The sequence below is a fragment of the Amblyraja radiata genome, chromosome 3 (genome assembly GCF_010909765.2).
Source record: "Amblyraja radiata isolate CabotCenter1 chromosome 3, sAmbRad1.1.pri, whole genome shotgun sequence".
Taxonomy (NCBI): domain Eukaryota; kingdom Metazoa; phylum Chordata; class Chondrichthyes; order Rajiformes; family Rajidae; genus Amblyraja; species Amblyraja radiata.
Genome location: NC_045958.1, coordinates 28825408 through 28842280, shown reverse-complemented (window position 1 = coordinate 28842280; position 16873 = coordinate 28825408). Strand labels below are relative to the sequence as shown.

Below are 16873 nucleotides of genomic sequence, written 5' to 3'. Positions count from 1 at the left end.
CCATGTGGCAAACGCAAAGTCTCCTGCAGTTGCCAAAAATTCGCCTAAGTGGGACAGGCCCATAAGGCTCTAATATCATCAAACATAATTTGTTTTCAGCCAAAGGTCTGGTTTTCAAACCGGAGGCTTCCTTAGAAATCAGAATGAGTAGAAACCAAGCAGTGTGGCCCTTTCCCAACTGTTTCCATTCCAATTGTGGTCATTTTACATCTAAATATTCTGAGAGTCCATGCAGCTGCAAGCATCCCATCAGGAATTCTCCTCTTAACTTCCCTCCCCTGTTTCCTGTCTTTGCTATCCTTATTTCTCCACACAGCCATTTGGTGGTGGCAATCTGTGAGTTGATTGAGAACATCCATATTGCACAAGTGGACAGGCCAAACAAGATTCTTGCACAGATTGCACTGGGAAAACAGCCAATATAATCAAGGACCACACACATCCTGATCATTCTCTCTTCTCCACTCTCCATAGGGAAGAACATATAAAAGCCTGAACACACCAGATTCTAGAACAGTTACTTCCTAGCTATTATCAAATTATTGAACCAGCTAGGTATAAATTCTCAATCTTCCAATCTACTTCATTGCAGTTCTTTCACTTTTTTATAAGCTGCACTTTTTCTGTAATTGCAACACGATATTCTGCATTCTATAGAAACAAAGAACTGCAGGTGCTGGTTTACACAAAAGGACCAAAGTGCTAGAGAGTTCAAAGGGTCGGGCAGCAACTAGAGAACATGGATAGGTTATATTTCGGATCGGGACTCTTCTTCAGAATAAAATTCAGAGTCTGAAGAAAGGTCCAAAAACCGAAACATCACCTATCCATGTTCTCCAGAGGTGCTGCCTGATTCGCTGAGTTACTCCAGCACTTTGTGCCATATTCTGTTACACTACCTAATGTACTCCTGTATGGTATGATTTGCACGGACAGCATGCATAAAATAGTTTTTATTTTACCGTACATTGGTACATGTAACAATAACAGACCAGTATCAATGCAGAAAGCATTTCGGGGTTGATTGATATTATCGAGTTTATAATGATGATCCATAATTTTCCAATGCTGGCATGCACAATTGACAATTGTTGGAAGGAATAAATAAGTAAGAGTTGTCAGGAAATAAATTGGTAGGGAATAAATACTCTTTGGTTGGCTTGATCAGCACATAGAGATCAGTTCCGTGGCCTTTCACGTGCACTATTCAGATCAGTAGAGCATTGGGTTTACCAGAGGGAGGGACCTGCAGAACCAGTGGGAGTTTGGTAAGTGCCAGGAATTGCTGTGGTTAATACAAGGAAAGAAGCCGAAGAATGGTGCAACAAATGTTCAAAGTTCCCGCAACATTTTGGTAAAATCTTGTTACCTCATCTAGGTCGTCCCCTTCATGTGACTGGGGCTGACAAATGCTGTGTGTGATTTGAACCAGTCAGGTTTTGGTGGATTACCCCTTTATATGAATGATAGCCAACGTGCCAGTTAAACAGTGGACAGGCTGAATCATCATTATTTATTGGACCAAAAGGTAATAATGTTGGGAAAATGATAGAGAACTGGAGACGTTTCTTCCAGTTGCAAGCAGTGTTGACAACCAGTTATCCCTCTGGAAAAGTAGGGTTGCATCACTAGATGTGAAAGTCTGAGGCAAATATCCAGTCAATACATCTATAATGCTAAGAGTCATAGCATGATGAAGTGCAGAAGCAAAGGCTGGGGTTTTGTTTGGAAACATAATGAAAAGTTATGCATTATTTTAATAGGGCAGCCAAATCAGGCACTGAGAAAGAACAGCCAGAAATTAATGTGTAAGTTGTGCCAGTAAGATTCTAATCAACAGGATTTCTACCATGTGGATGAATCTCACTCCTCATGGAGAAAGATCAAGCAGGACACAGCTGGAGGGAAAATAGATCAAAGCCAAATGGTTGTTATAGAATAGTAACAATAAATCATGGCAGCAGCTGGCAGAGCTGTCAGCTTGATGGCAAGAATCTGTGGTGTCCATGGAAAACTGATTGTGATGGCTCTTGAATTAGTATTTAGATTTTATATATAGACTAATGTTAGGCACTAAGTTGCAAAAAGGAATTATTATTATGAATAATATGCCTTTCATTTTTCTAGAAATTGGGTGGCACAGTGCCGCAGTGGCTCAGTTGCTGCCTTACAGCGCCAGAGACCCGGGTTTGATCCTGGCTATAGGTTCAGTCTGTGTGGAGTTTGTACGTTCTCCATGTGACCGTGTGGGTTTTCTCTGGGTACTCTGGTTTACCCCCACGCTCCAAAGACATACAGGTTTCTAGGTTAATTGGATTCGGTAAAATTGTAAAATTGTCCCTAGTGTGTAAGATAGTGCAAGTGTGCGGGGTGATCGTTGGTCGGCGCGGACACGGTGGGCCAAAGAACCTGCTTCCGCACTGTATCCCTAAATTCTAATAATAGAACACACAAAGCTGGAAGCCTCTATAGCATTGCACCAGGAGGAGGCCGCTGTAAATAATGCTAAATATGCAATTCCATCCTCCAGCTTGCACCTGCACACTACAACAGCTGTGGCATAAATATAATTGGGAAATCCAAATCAAGTTTGAGGAAATAGGACAATCTCTCCATGAAATCAATCCAAGCCGAGTTTCACCAGAGGCACCTATCAGCAAAGAAAAACATTGAATTATACAAATAGTGGTTCAACATCTGAATCAACAAACTGGAAGCGATAATTCAGGATTATTAATGCCAACATTTTACGTTCAGGCCAGTGATGAAGAAGTTGCTTGACTTCACTGCCCATACACACCATCTCTCTCTCATCAGCCACTGACCATCGCAGTGTCTACTTCACCACATTGCAAACTAGAAGTGATGACACGATTACAGTACCAAAGCAAATGACCAATTAGCTCATGCCGTAGATAGATACAAAATGGTGGAGTAACTCAGCAGGTCAGGCAGCATCTCTGGAGAAAAGGAATAGATGACGTTTCGGGTCGAAACCCTTCTTCAGTCATGCCGTGTTACAAACAAATGGAAATCAATCATTCCATTATTTCATCAGAGCTGCTTTTCGTTGACTTTTCTTGAATTAATAATCCCATGCAAACCACCCTCAAGAGCTGCAGCATGATTGCTGAAGGCTGATTAATGGCAATGGAGAGGACTCCATGACCTTGAGTATCTCTGGATTTGGAGGTCTTGAGCAGCAAAAGGTCTTGAGCAGTTCTGGTCCTGAAAGTGAAGTCCTCCATTTCAGCAAGGTTGAAAATAGAGCAGGATTATGTGCTGCAGAGCCGTTACCATATTTCATATGTACTTTAGTAAGTTTTTGGATGACAAATTTCTGGGCTGCTTTATCTGCCTAGAAACCTCTGTAGTGCTTTTATAAGGAATACAAATCCTTTTTTTCGGGTCTGAGAAGGTTCCGACCCAAATTGTCACCCATCCTTTTTCTCCAGAGATGCTGCCTGTTGAGTTATTCAGTGCTTTGTGTCTGTTCCTTTTACATAACATGGTCCTGACTGTAAATGCATGACCTTGTTAGACCACACATGGAGCATGAGCACAATTTTGGTTTTATGACATAAAATAAGATATAATTTTCTGGTGTGGCAGATGCATCACATGAGGTTAAATTAAATAGGCAATTTTCTATTGTCTAGAATTTAGAACAATGAGAAGTGCCCACATTGAAACATACAAAATGGAGGATAGAGGCAGAAAGGATGGTTCCTCTGGCTAAGAAGTTTAGAACTAGGGGCAACAATCTTGAAACAATCTGACACCAAGGTGCATGACATTTGAAACTGGCATGGGAAAAAATTCCTCCCTCAAAAAGTGGAGAATCTTTTACTTCAGAGGGTTATGCACTCATATGTTGGCTACATTGAAACTAAGATGAATAGATTTCTGGATATTAAGAGATATAGGGGTAGAGCAGGACCATACATTTTGAGGTAGAAAATCAGTCATGATCTTGTTGAGGATAGAATAGACTAGAAGGGCCTAATGGCCTATTCCCATCCCAACTTCTAATGTTCTTATGTTACGCTCTTAGTGATGACACTAGCAGCAAAGCACAATGTGCTGCAGAGATTTAGCGGGTTAAGCAGCATCTGTGAAGGGAATGGATAGATGATGTTTCGGGACCCTTCTTCAGACCGTTCCTTGATAATACAAGCAGTCTGAGCGTACATGGCTTCAGACTGTGTTTGCTTGGCAGTAGGCTAGACTTGCACAATCTTATGCTAGACTTGCACTTCTGACACTCATGGCATTGCACCCCCTGTTTCCAGTCTGTGCGGTTTCTCACCAAGTAAAGTAAAAGTAAAGTAAAGTAAAGTAGCTCTTATTGTCATTCAGACCTTTCGGTCTGAACAAAATTTCGTTGCCTTGCAGTCATACATATAATAAAAATGACAAAAACACACAATAAACACAAATTTAACATCCACCACAGTGAGTTCACCAGGCACCTCCTCACTGTGATGGAAGGCAAAAATCTTAAAGTCCTTGTCTCTTCCCTCCTTGTTCGCCCGCTGCTCCGAGGCGACCTGTGAGCTCCCGACGCTGTCGTCCACCTCCGAGGTCAGGTCGCCGCTGCCGCCGGAACGCCACAGCTCCGGTGTCGGGTCGCCGCTGCCGCCGGAATGCCACAGCTCCGTTGTCGGGTCGCTGCTCCCGCCGGAACGCCACAGCTCCGTTGTCGGTTCGCCGCTGCCGCTGCCGCCGCCGCCGGAACGCCACAGCTCCGTTGTCGGGTCGCCGCTGCCGCCGGAACGCCACAGCTCCGTTGTCGGGTCGCTGCTGCCGCTGCCGCCGGAACGCCACAGCTCCGATGTTGCCGCTGGAACACTGCCCCAGCTCCGAGGCCGCCAGCTCCGCCATTAGGCCTCGGCGCAGACGGAGACGGATACGGGGTATACGACAAGAGAAGTCGCATCCCCCTGAAGGAAGAGACCAAAAACACGTTTCTCCCCCCCACCACACCCATACACAACATAATAAAATAAAACCAAAAAATAACTAAAACAGGACAAAAGAACAAACAAAAAAAGAAAAAAACAACGGACTGCAGGCGAGCCGTAGCTGCTAAAGCAGCGCCGCCATCTTAACCCCTGCTAGGTGCATCCATTCTCTCAGTGTGTGAGCTGGGGGCTATACATGTGGAATAATCCCATCGCATATCTTCATCACAGAACTGCCAGCTTTCAATTTTGGTGATGTGCCCAGACAATAAACAATATTGTACAGAAGCGAAACTCATTCAAATAGACATGCAGCACAAAGTCGGCACGTTCCGACTGTAATATCATGAACTGACGTAAGCTGCGTTTTTGCGCTTAAATTCAGTCATGGTAGAAAATATGCAATTCCAAAATTCCTTTCAATATTATATATAGAGACATAGAAACATAGAAAATAGGTGCAGGAGTAGGCCATTCAGCCCTTCATACCAGCCCTGCCATTCAATATGACCATGGCTGATCATCCAAAATCAGTACCCCGTTCCTGCTTTCTCCCCATACCCCTTGATTCCTTTAGCCCTAAAAATAAAATGTAACTCTCTCTTGAAAACATCCAGTGATTTGGCCTCTAATGCCTTCTGTGGCAAAGAATTCCATAGATTAACATAGAAACATAGAAAATAGGTGCAGGAGTAGGCCATTCGGCCCTTTGAGCCTGCACCGCCATTCAATATGATCATGGCTGATCATCCAACTCAGTATCCTGTACCTACCTTCTCTCCATACTCCCTGACCCCTTAGCCACAAGGGCCACATCTAACTCCCTCTTAAATATAGCCAATGAACTGGCCTCAACTACCTTCTGTGGCAGAGAATTCCACAGATTCACCACTCTCTGTGAAAAAAAAATTATCATCTCGGTCCTAAAAGACTTCCCCCTTATCCTTAAACTGTGACCCCTTGTTCTGGACTTCCCCAACATCGGAAATAATCTTCCTGCATCTACCCTGTCTAACCCCTTAAGAATTTTGTAAGTTTCTATAAGATCCCCCCTCAATCTTCTAAATTCTTGCGAGTACAAGCCGAGTCTATCCAGTCTTTCTTCATATGAAAGTCCTGCCATCCCAGGAATCAGTCTGGTGAACCTTCTCTGTACTCCCTCTATGGCAAGAATGTCTTTCCTCAGATTAGGAGACCAAAACTGTACGCAATACTCCAGGTGTGGTCTCACCAAGACCCTGTACAACTGCAGTAGAACCTCCCTGCTCTTATACTCAAATCCTTTTGCTATGAATGCTAACATACCATTCGCTTTCTTCACTGCCTGCTGCACCTGCATGCCTACTTTCAATGACTGGTGTACCATGACACCCAGGTCTCGTTGCATCCCTTTTCCTAATCGGCCACCATTCACAACTCTCTGGGTGAAAACGTTTTTCCTCATCTCAGTCCTAAATGGCCTACCCCTTATTCTTAAACTGTGGCCCCTGGTTGTGGACTCCCACAACATCGGGAACATTTTTTCTTCCTTGATTTTCCCTACATAATTCCATGCTGACTTTGACTGATCCTGTCACTGCTTTCCAAATGCGCTGCTATAACATCTTTAATAATCGACTCAAGCACCTTCCCCACTACTGATTTCAAGCTAACTGGTCTATAATTCCTTGTTTTCTCTCCCTGCTTTCTTAAAAAGTGAGATTACATTAGCTACCCTCCAGTCCACAGGAACTGATCCAGAGTCTATAGAACATTGGAAAATGATCGGCAAAGCATCCACGACCTAATCAAATTGTTTCTTGTTCTGTTACATCCGTACAGGTGCTGTCTTTACGGAGTTTTACGTTCTCCCCGTGACCTGCGTGGGTTTTTTCCAAGATCTTCAGTTTCCTCCCACACTCCAAAGATGTACAGGTTTGTAGGTTAGTTGGCTTGGTGGATCTAGAAATTGTCACTAGTGTGTAGGATCGGTTTAATGTGTGGGGATCGTTGATCGGCGCGGACCTGGTATGCTGAGGGGCCTGTTTCCGCGCTGTATCTCTAAACTAAACTAAAAATAGAAACAATGAAGGATATGGAATTGATGGCAGAACTGAAAACATTGAAAAATAAAAACAAAAGGGCAGTTAAACGGCACTCAGACTAACCTGCATAAATGTTTATCCCTCCTAAAAATAGTTACTATCAACAGAACGATTAACATGACTTAGGTCAGTAACAATGAATTGAAGCCAAGCATAATATTATCTCAGACGTTGTGAGATGTATGTACATATGGAATATCAGGCAGTGAGCATGTTTTTGTTGGAGGCACAGAGCATTTAAAGTCCCAGTGCCAGTACAGCACCATTACCCAGTAGAGTGGGATCTCACAGTAAAAGGGATCATTCAAATAGTCATTGTTCATAAGCGTCACAAAATGTGCCAGTTCTTAAATATATTCTGCTCATTTAAAATCAATCCATTAGTCTTGTGGTCATCCATTGACTATGATTTTTTTCAATACAGAATGAAATTTTAATGGCGAATCAGATATGAAAACTTAATTCTGTAATGAAAGTATAAATTTTAAATACAACTGAAATTCACACTCTTTCTTCCTGTTATGAAGCCAGAAAAACAGTGGAGTCAATTCCCTTCCAACAGCTTGGACATTAACAATGGTAAATTAGATGACCCTGAATATGCATGTTTCCCTTCATCCAGAACCCCCAAGTATTTCATTTGATATATTTAGTTAACAAAGTTCTGTCCAGGTCTATCACAGACCTGAAACTCCACTAACCCACTTTGGTTGGGCTTATTTCCTGATGGCACCCATTTAGGAGCCTATTTCAGTTCATTGAATCTATGCAAGCTCAGAGATACCCGTAATTCCCCCACTATTTTTTGTTCTGTCACCTAGTCTTCCTACATTCCCATAAGTACACCCCGTATTCTACCCCTGACAAGGGACAACCTACAGCGGCCAATTGACCTCCAACCCGCATGACATTGAGGTGTGGGAAGGAAATTGGAGAACCCAGGGATAACCCACCCAGTACACAAAGAAACACAGCAAGTAAACAGAGAATGGATGTGCTGGAACCACATAGAGAGCCCACATCATTGGTTGTGGGCCAAGAAGAGCAGCAATCTTCCCAAAGCCCCATTACCTCTGCATCACGCCCAACTATCCTTATTTTCTCCATCAGTTGAGGGTGCTGCAAGTCGGCTGCCCTGCCAGCAGCATGTTCGTTATTTCAACTTTTTGGGGGGTTTTTGGTGTGTCCAAATGTTAGTTTAGGTGTCTCTCGGTATGTCTTTTGTGGGGGAGGAAAAGGGGGAAATAACTTTTCGGTCGCCTCCTCGACGGAGAGGCGACTTTTCCCATGTCGCCTCCCTCGCGGCCTAACAGCTTGGATTGGAGCGGACTTTCCTGGAGTCGGGCCCGGAGCTTCAGCAGCGGGCGCATCATGGACTTTTTCATCGCGGAGCAGGCGGACCTTTGCCGGGGGTCACCAGAGAGGAGTGCTCTGAATGGCCTGGTAACTTTGGCATCATGGGGCTGTGGTCTGCGGAGCTTCTAGCCACGGGTGTGGCATGGACACCATCCGGAGTCTGGATCCCTTGCCGAGGATCGCCGGAGAACAGCTCCGACCGCCGGCCTGTGGCCTATAACATCCTGAAGCCGCAGTCTCCGGTAGGAAAGTGCTGATTCAGGCGCTCCAAGCCACAGAGTGTGTTCGACCGTCCCGACGTCAGAGATTAGATCATCCTGACGAGAGGGCCTGTACATTCGGCCGTCCGTAGCAGTAACATTATGGCCCCGACCACGGATGAACAAAGGAGGAGGGCTGACTGAACTATGTTGCATTCCACCACAGTGAAGAATGCTGTGGTGGATGCTTGTGTTAAATTCTATTGTGTGTTGTGTGCTCTTTTTTTAAGTGTATCGCTGCTGGCAAATTCATTTCACTGCACCTTCGTTGGTGCATGTGACGAATAAATTTGACTTTGACTTTGACTTTGATCACTTCATACACCTATGATCCCTATGCCCAACAATCAAATTGCCCCCATATCTTCTTTGAAGCCTACTGCATACATTAATGAAAGTCTGTTGTTGCATCCAATGTGCAATAAATCTGCAGGAAGTAAAAGTTCCATGGTTCCTGTGCATATCTGGTGCATATGACAAACAAACCCTCTTGGCTCTTTAATTTTAAAGTAAGTTTTTAAACTAGTCATTCAGCGAGAACATACAGTATCTGTGGAGTCAGCGCAGCCTCCTTTGATGTGTCATTAAATTATCCTTGAGTTTGGCGAAAGGACAATATTCAATGATTGCAACATTAGCTGATTGGACACACCCGCATAAAGGGTTAGCATGAAGTGCCCAGCAACCCAGTTTGGCTTCCTGGCTCTTGGCATTGTGGCATTAATTCATTGGGATGATGTTTGAAGCTAGTCCTGAGGAATGTCCCTTTACTTTCACTGTTTTCCATGCTTTGTCCCAAAGGATATCTGGAGAAAAGATGTCCCAAAGGAAATCTGCGTTGGCACATATAATTAAATCTATTCATTACTTTATGGGGACAGCACATTGGTGCAGCGGTAGAGTTGCTGCCTAACAGCACCAGAATCCTGGGTTCGATCCAGACTATGTATGCTGTCAGTACTGAGTTTGTACATTCTTCCTGTGATCGTGTCAGTTTTCTCCGGGTTCTCCGTCTTCCTCCCACATCCCAAAGACGTGCAGGTTTGTAAGTTAATTGGCTTCTGTAGATTGTCCTTAGTGTGTAGGATAGAACTAGTGTACAGATCGCTGGTCGGCACGGACTCGCTGGGCTGAAGGGCCCTTTCCACACTGTATCTCTAAATTAAACTAAAATATCCTGATCCATCAGCACAACAATAGGAATTGCTAGCAGGTGGATTCAACGATAAAGAGGTATATAAGATGAAGATAGATGATGACAACTAGGTTTTATGTCACTAATTGTCAATGGATATGTCAAGGATTGATGATACCAAGGATGGGGATTTCAAGTGGAGATTTCCTCAAATGATGCACATGGTTGCATTTCGCTGTGTGCCTACAAGCGGTTGGTGTGACAGCTATTGCCAAGCAAGTGCAAGTGCTCTGCTGCTAAGTTTGACAGGAGAAGAGCAAAGATCCTGAATGTTTTTATCTCAGCTTCTACGGGTGACAAATCATTCCGAAGATACTGCTGTTTCAGTTACTTCATTCTAACTTTTAAACAGACATTGCAGTTGCTGTTAGTGTCATAGAGTCATACCGTGTGGAAACAGGCCCTTTGGCCCAACTTGCCCACACCAACCAACATGCCCCATCTACACTAGTCCCATCTGCCTGCTTTTGGCCCGAATACTTCTAACCTACCCTATCCATCCGTGTACCTGTCTAAATGTTTCTTAAACATTGCGATAGTACATGCCTCAATGAACTCCTCCGACAGCTTATTCCATACACCCACCACCCTGTGTATAAAAAGATACCCTTCGGGTTCCCATTAAATCTTTCTCCCTTTACCTTAAATCTATGTCCGCTGGTTCTCGATTACCCAACTCTGGGCAAAAGAATGTGCGTTTACCTGATCTATTCCTCTCATGATTTTGTACACCGCTATAATATCACCCCTCATCCTGCACTCCAAGGAATAAACTGTTCCAATAATGAGCAGCACCATTTCCCCAACAGAGGTTAAGATACACCTCCTCCTCAATTAAGTATACCGCTATCCCTTTGTTGAATTCCTACCGCCATTAGATGTGAACAACCTCAGCCTGTAAAAGAGAACATGTATTAGAACATGTGGTGCAGGCTTTTTGTATGGTTGAATAGCTGAATATGGATGCTGAGTGTGAGAAATAGACGTGAGGCATGGAGCCTCGTTCAGTGAGTGTGTGGTGAGTCCTGGTGGATAGAGATTGTTTGGAGGTGAATGATAGTGATGAATTGACTTGTGTTTGCGTTGAGCAATATAGTTAATAGGATATCACATTTTGATGATGCACTTATTCATCTTGACAACTCATGTGAAGTCATATAGGTGCAAATCCAGATGCTCGGGGCTTATGGAACTCAGTTGCACAGGTATAAATTCTCTTAGTTGCCATCGTTTTCCTGGTTTTGATGAAAGGTCATTAAACCAAATCTTTAACTCTTGCATTTCTATATTTCCCACTCTTTCTGCTTTTCTTTCCTCTTGATTACAACTTTATCTGGTTCTAAGCACTCATAATAATGGCCCCCTACTGATGTTTCCAGACAATGAGCAGTGCATACCATCTCCACTCTCATTGTCTGATACCTAATCCTTCCTCCATCCCAGCCTGTTGCAAAACCTTACCTGAGCCGTAAAGCCTGTGAAAAAAGCCCCTGTCCCTACTTAGGCAATTTTTTCAAGCGACTACGGGCGACTAGGCTGTCTTCACATGGTCGCGGGGTGACGCCTGTATGTTCGTGAGCAGTCTCCTCAAGTCACCTAAAGAGTCGTAACGTTTTTCTGGTCACCGCTGGATTTTGAAATGTTCAAAACTTTTCGGCGACTGTGGGCTTGACGTAACTTGTTTTCTCCTGTCGTAGGTGCTGTTGTAGGTTGTCGCCAGGATGATGCAGGTTGTCGCCAGGTGACGTTGGCTCTTGCCGGCTGCTGACTTTGGTGAATTCCATTGGCGACTATCTACGTCAACCTACGTCAACCGGAGACAGGTACCGGCGACTGAATTGTCTTCAGCTGGCTTCAGTTGTCGCCGACACGGTCGTTGCTTGTCGTAGCTTATCACGGGTGAACGTAGGTTGACTTTGGTTGTCACAGGTTGTCGCCTATGTGGTCGCAGGTTGTCGTAGGTGTGATTGTAGGTGGACGTCCTAATGGGTCGGCAGTTGTCGGTAGCTTGCCGTAGCTTGACGTCGACTAGGTGGTAGATTGTCATAGCTTGTCCTAGACATTGTCTTAGGGGGGGTCCAGTCACCGCTTTTTCGGCGACCTGCTACGACTGTGACAGTCACTTGCAGTGGCTGAAAAAATCGCCTAAGTGGGACAGGCCCTATATTAACTGTAATTGTACTAGAAAGTTCACAGAAAATCTGCATTAGTTAGGGATATTAAATTTATCAAATGAATAACTTCAAATGTGTTTGCTGTAGTTAGCATTTGTAAATATGTTATAGTCAATTCTTAAATACTTCTACTCTCAAAAATCCAATGTTTTCTTCTTCCCACAAGAATAGACATTCTAGTTAATTCAAAACACCGTATATTAATATTGCCTTTCTAATATTGCCATTTGAATATTATCTTCAGCAATGATCCATATATCCAGACACCGAAGATCCTCCCTGCTCCTATACTCAAATCCTTTTGCTATGAATGCTAACATACCATTCGCTTTCTTCGATTTAATAGGAATCTGAGGGGTAACTGTTTCACACAAAGGGTGGTGGGTGTATGGAACAAGCTGCCCGAGGAGGTAGTTGAGGCAGGGACTATCCCAACATTTAAGAAACAGTTAGACAGGTACATGTAAAGGACAGGTTTGGAGGGATATGGACCAAACGCAGGCAGGTGGGATTAGTGTAGCTGGAACATGTTGGCCTATGTGGGCAAGTTGGGCCATAATGCCCCTTTCCACACTGTATCACTGTCGCTATGACTCTACTGGGCTAAATTTAACTAAGTTACCTGCCAATTTTCTTTTCTGGGCACCTGGTATCTGTTGGTAATGTCCCAGCACATTCTGTTTCAATGCACTCATTTCTATTTTAATACATAATATCTGAGGGGTGTAGCAAATTAAACTGATTAGCTTGGCTGCTTGCAATAATCACAGAATGATTATATCTTACCTCTATTTTTAGCAACCTCGCTATTATGAGTCCTCTGTTGATAATAATTATTAAATGGTAATAGTGCCATTAAACCACACTAAAAGACAAGTTTATCTTCTTTTATAATGATAGACACAAATTGCTGGAGTAACTCAGTGGGTCAGGCAGTATCCCTGTAGAAAATGGATAGATGATAGTTCGAGTCGGGACCCTTTGTCAGTCTGAAAAACCTCACCAATCCATTTTCTGCAAGGATGCTGCATGACCTGTTAACTTACTCCAGCATTTTGAATCTATCTTTGGTTTTATCTAGCATCTGCAGTTCCTTTTTATCAACCTTATATAATGAGGTAGGCAATTCAATGGCATCAAGTTGGCATCAATATCTAAATGGCATCAAGTTGGGAAAAGGGGAAATACAACGGGATCTGGGGGTCCTTGTACATCAGTCTAGGAAAGTAAGCATGCAGGTACAGTAGGCAGTGAAGAAAGCGAATGGCATGTTGGCCTTTATAACAAGAGGAATTGAATATAGGAGCAAAGAGGTCCTTCTGCAGTTGTACAGAGCCCTAGTGAGACCACACCTGGAGTATTGTGTGCAGTTTTGGTCTCCTAATTTGAGGAAGGACAATCTTGCTATTGAGGGAGTGCAGCGTAGGTTTACAAGGTTAATTCCCGGGATGGCGGGACTGTCATATGCTGAGAGAATGAAGCAGCTGAGCTTGTACACTCTGGAGTTTAGAAGGATGAGAGGATATCTCATTGAAACATATAAGATTGTTAAGGGCTTGGACACGCTAGAGGCAGGCACCATGTTCCCGTGTTGGGGGAGTCCAGAACCAGGGGCCACAGTTTAAGAATAAGGAGTAAGCCATTTAGAACGGAGACGAGGAAACACTTTTTCTCACAGTGGTGAGTCTGTGGAATTAGCTGCATCAGAGGGCGATGGAGGCAGGTTCTCTGGATGCTTTCAAGAGCGAGCTAGATAGGGCTCTTAAAAATAGTGGAGTCAGGGGATATGGGGAGAAGGCAGGAACGTGGTACTGATTGGGGATGATCAGCCATGATCACATTGAATGGCGGTGCTGGCTCGAAGGGCCAAACGGCCACTCCTGCACCTATTGTCTATTGTCTCTTGTCTATTGTCAACACTTTCAACTCATAGGTAAACCTGCTTGCAGGACGTCCGTCCAACCAATTATGAAGAATTGTAGCCCCACCAACTTGTTCTCTCTTGCCCACCCACATCTTATCCAGATGTTGTGATGAAGAATGAATCATACTCATCAGTTTACTCATTTTTCACCAGACCATTTATTGCTCTATGTTCTTTCACTAGTGCATAACTAGGAAAATCTGAGAAAATTATTGAAAATCTCATCATAATGGAGATCAGCAAAATAATGTGAAAAGCCACAGAACTACAAGTGTAACTGTGTATTCACAATCACAGTTCAATATATATATTTTCTCAAATTACCAAATTTAATCAAAATACCATGCAGCACTAAGAAAGAGCAGCAACAAGATAACTGCTACTTTTTCCAGTTCTAAAGAAAAGATCACCTCAATTGGCAAAGAAGATCCCCAAATTAACCAGTAAAGTACATGATATTTCTGCAGGAAAAGTTTGTTTGTAGATTAAATATGGCAACGAAAAGTCATTCTGTGTTAACATTCTTTTAAAGGCACTGAAAGAAATGCTTACGGTTGTCATCTTGTGCAACGCACTGAAATGGGATCCCAAAGAATGACGTATAGCTATCATTGTACCACACCAAAAGTTCCACTCCTCTCGGGATGTCATCACAGGCTCTGTAGAAGATGCAGGACCTAAAGACAAAAACGCATGAAGTGCTTTCAGCTTTGATAATCTTGCACCATATTTTTGAATGACATTTGGTTTTCATAGCACATCACACTGGTGTCCACTTCAATATTAGAATGGTAGGATACAGCCTGTCACTCACAACTATGTATAGGAAAGAACTGCAGATGCCAGTTTAAATCAAAGAATGACACACTTTATCTCCTCCTCCACTACCCACACTGAACTTTCAGGCCACGGTCTCCTCCATTGTCAGAGTGAGGCCCAATGCAAATTGGAGGAACAGCACCTCGTATTTCACTTGGGCAACTTACACCCCAGCAGTATGAACATTGATTTCTCTAACTTCAAATAGCCCTTGCTTACCATCTCTCGATCCCCTCGCCCATCCCAGTTCTCCGACGAGTCTTACTGTCTCTGACTACATTATCTCTGTACCGCCTACTCCCCTGACATCAGTCTGAAGAAGGGTCTGGACCCGAAATGTCACCCATTCCTTCTCTCCAGAGATGCTTGCTGCCTGCCCCACTGAATTACTCCAGCATTTAGTGTCTATGCACAACTGTGCTTGGCTACTTTCAAAATAAAATGAGGGAAATTACATTAAAATTTAAATATTTGTAAACTGGTTAAATAATTACTTTGGAAAGAGCTGCTAGAGGAAGTAGTTAAGGGAGGTACAATGACATTTAAAAAACATTTGGACAGGTTCATGAATATGTAAAGTTTAGAAGAATATGGGATAAATGGGAGGGAATGGGATTAGCTTTGATGGTTGGTATAGACAAATTGGGCTAAAGTGCCTGATTTCTTGCTGAATGACTCTAGCGTGAAACTTAGTAGGCATATCAGTTTACATCACGCCAAAGCTAAAGCATAAGGGTCCTAAATCATAAATGAGGGTAAAACTGTTAAAAATAAAATACTGAGGAAAATATGATACAAAATAAAATATTTTAACATATACAGTTTTAAAGCTATATTTATGAAATGAATATAAAGATATGGTAAGCAACATTTGGCTGATTTGTAATTTTTTGAAATGTTTATAAATTCAGTCCAATTGCCATATTGCTACACCAAATAACAAAGGAGTACTTAATCATACTTGTGTTCAAGAAGGAACTGCAGATGCTGGAAGATCGAAGGTACACAAAAATGCTGGAGAAACTCAGCGGGTGCAGCAGCATCTATGGAGCGAAGGAAATAGGCGACGTTTCGGGCCGAAACCCTTCTTCAGAACTTAATCATACTTAATCGGTGAAATATGCATTATTACAAATTGACATAAAAATAGCAACCTGACTTAGAAAGGCCCTGATAAAGTCAAGAAAAACTCACAGTGGTTTCATGAAAGTTCTAGAGAGGAATCCGGGGTAGCGGACCTGGTGGAGTTGCTGCCTCGCAGAGCCACAGGTTCAATCCTAACCTCTGGTACCCTCAATGTGGATTTTACAAGTTCATAAGGTCAAACAGTGCCCTCTGTAATGTTTGGGACAAAAACCTATCATTTATTTATTTGCCTCTGTACTCCACAATTTGAGATTTCTCCCCATAACCTCTGACACCTGTTCATCTTATGGTGAGTTTCCTCCAGTTTCCTCCCATACGCCAAAGACGTGCAGGTTTATAGTTTAACTGAACTTTATAAATTGCCTCCTAGTGTGTAGGGAATGGTTGTGAAAGTAGTAGTGTGAACGGATGGATGATTGCTGGTTAGCTTGGATGTGATGGGCTGAAGGGCCTGTTTCCATGCTGTATCTTTCACTCAATCAATAAGCTCTACTTTACATCCCACTAAACCACACTAGTGCCAGATTTACATTATGTTAATAGAGATTATCTGTCACCCTCTCAATAATAATACTTTCTCTTTTGCAATAAACAGAAAGTTTAAAGGGAGTGAAGGTGCAGATTAATGAAAGGTTGATTATCTAAAACTTCCTTCAAAGAGGTCAGTAGATCCAGTCAGATGGTAAAATCAGATGGCCAGGTTGCACCATTTATTGCTAGAACATATAAGCTGATTCCTCAAACATATGATGAGCTCCTAAACTAATGCAAATGCAGAGGAAAATACAGTGGAGACGACAATTTCTGCTGACAGAGAGATTAACAGCCAAATGTTATGCTCTGAATTTTGGTATTTTCCTCATGGTCTATTCCATAATAATAAAGAAAAGGATTATTTTATTCATTGCGAGTTTTCATTGCTCATGTTCCATCTACCCCATTGGAACACGC

At 43.0% G+C, this 16873-nt stretch overlaps 1 protein-coding gene across 2 annotated transcripts in view; it reads right to left on the bottom strand.

The window, feature by feature from the left end:
- The window catches only part of prdm6 (PR/SET domain 6), a 228440-nt gene that overhangs the window by 63066 nt on the left and 148501 nt on the right, over positions 1–16873 (bottom strand). For both annotated transcript variants that reach the window (XM_033017509.1, XM_033017508.1), the window contains exon 5: positions 14510–14634. In XM_033017509.1, the coding sequence (XP_032873400.1) occupies positions 14510–14634 (125 nt within the window). The remainder of the gene's footprint in view (positions 1–14509; positions 14635–16873) is intronic.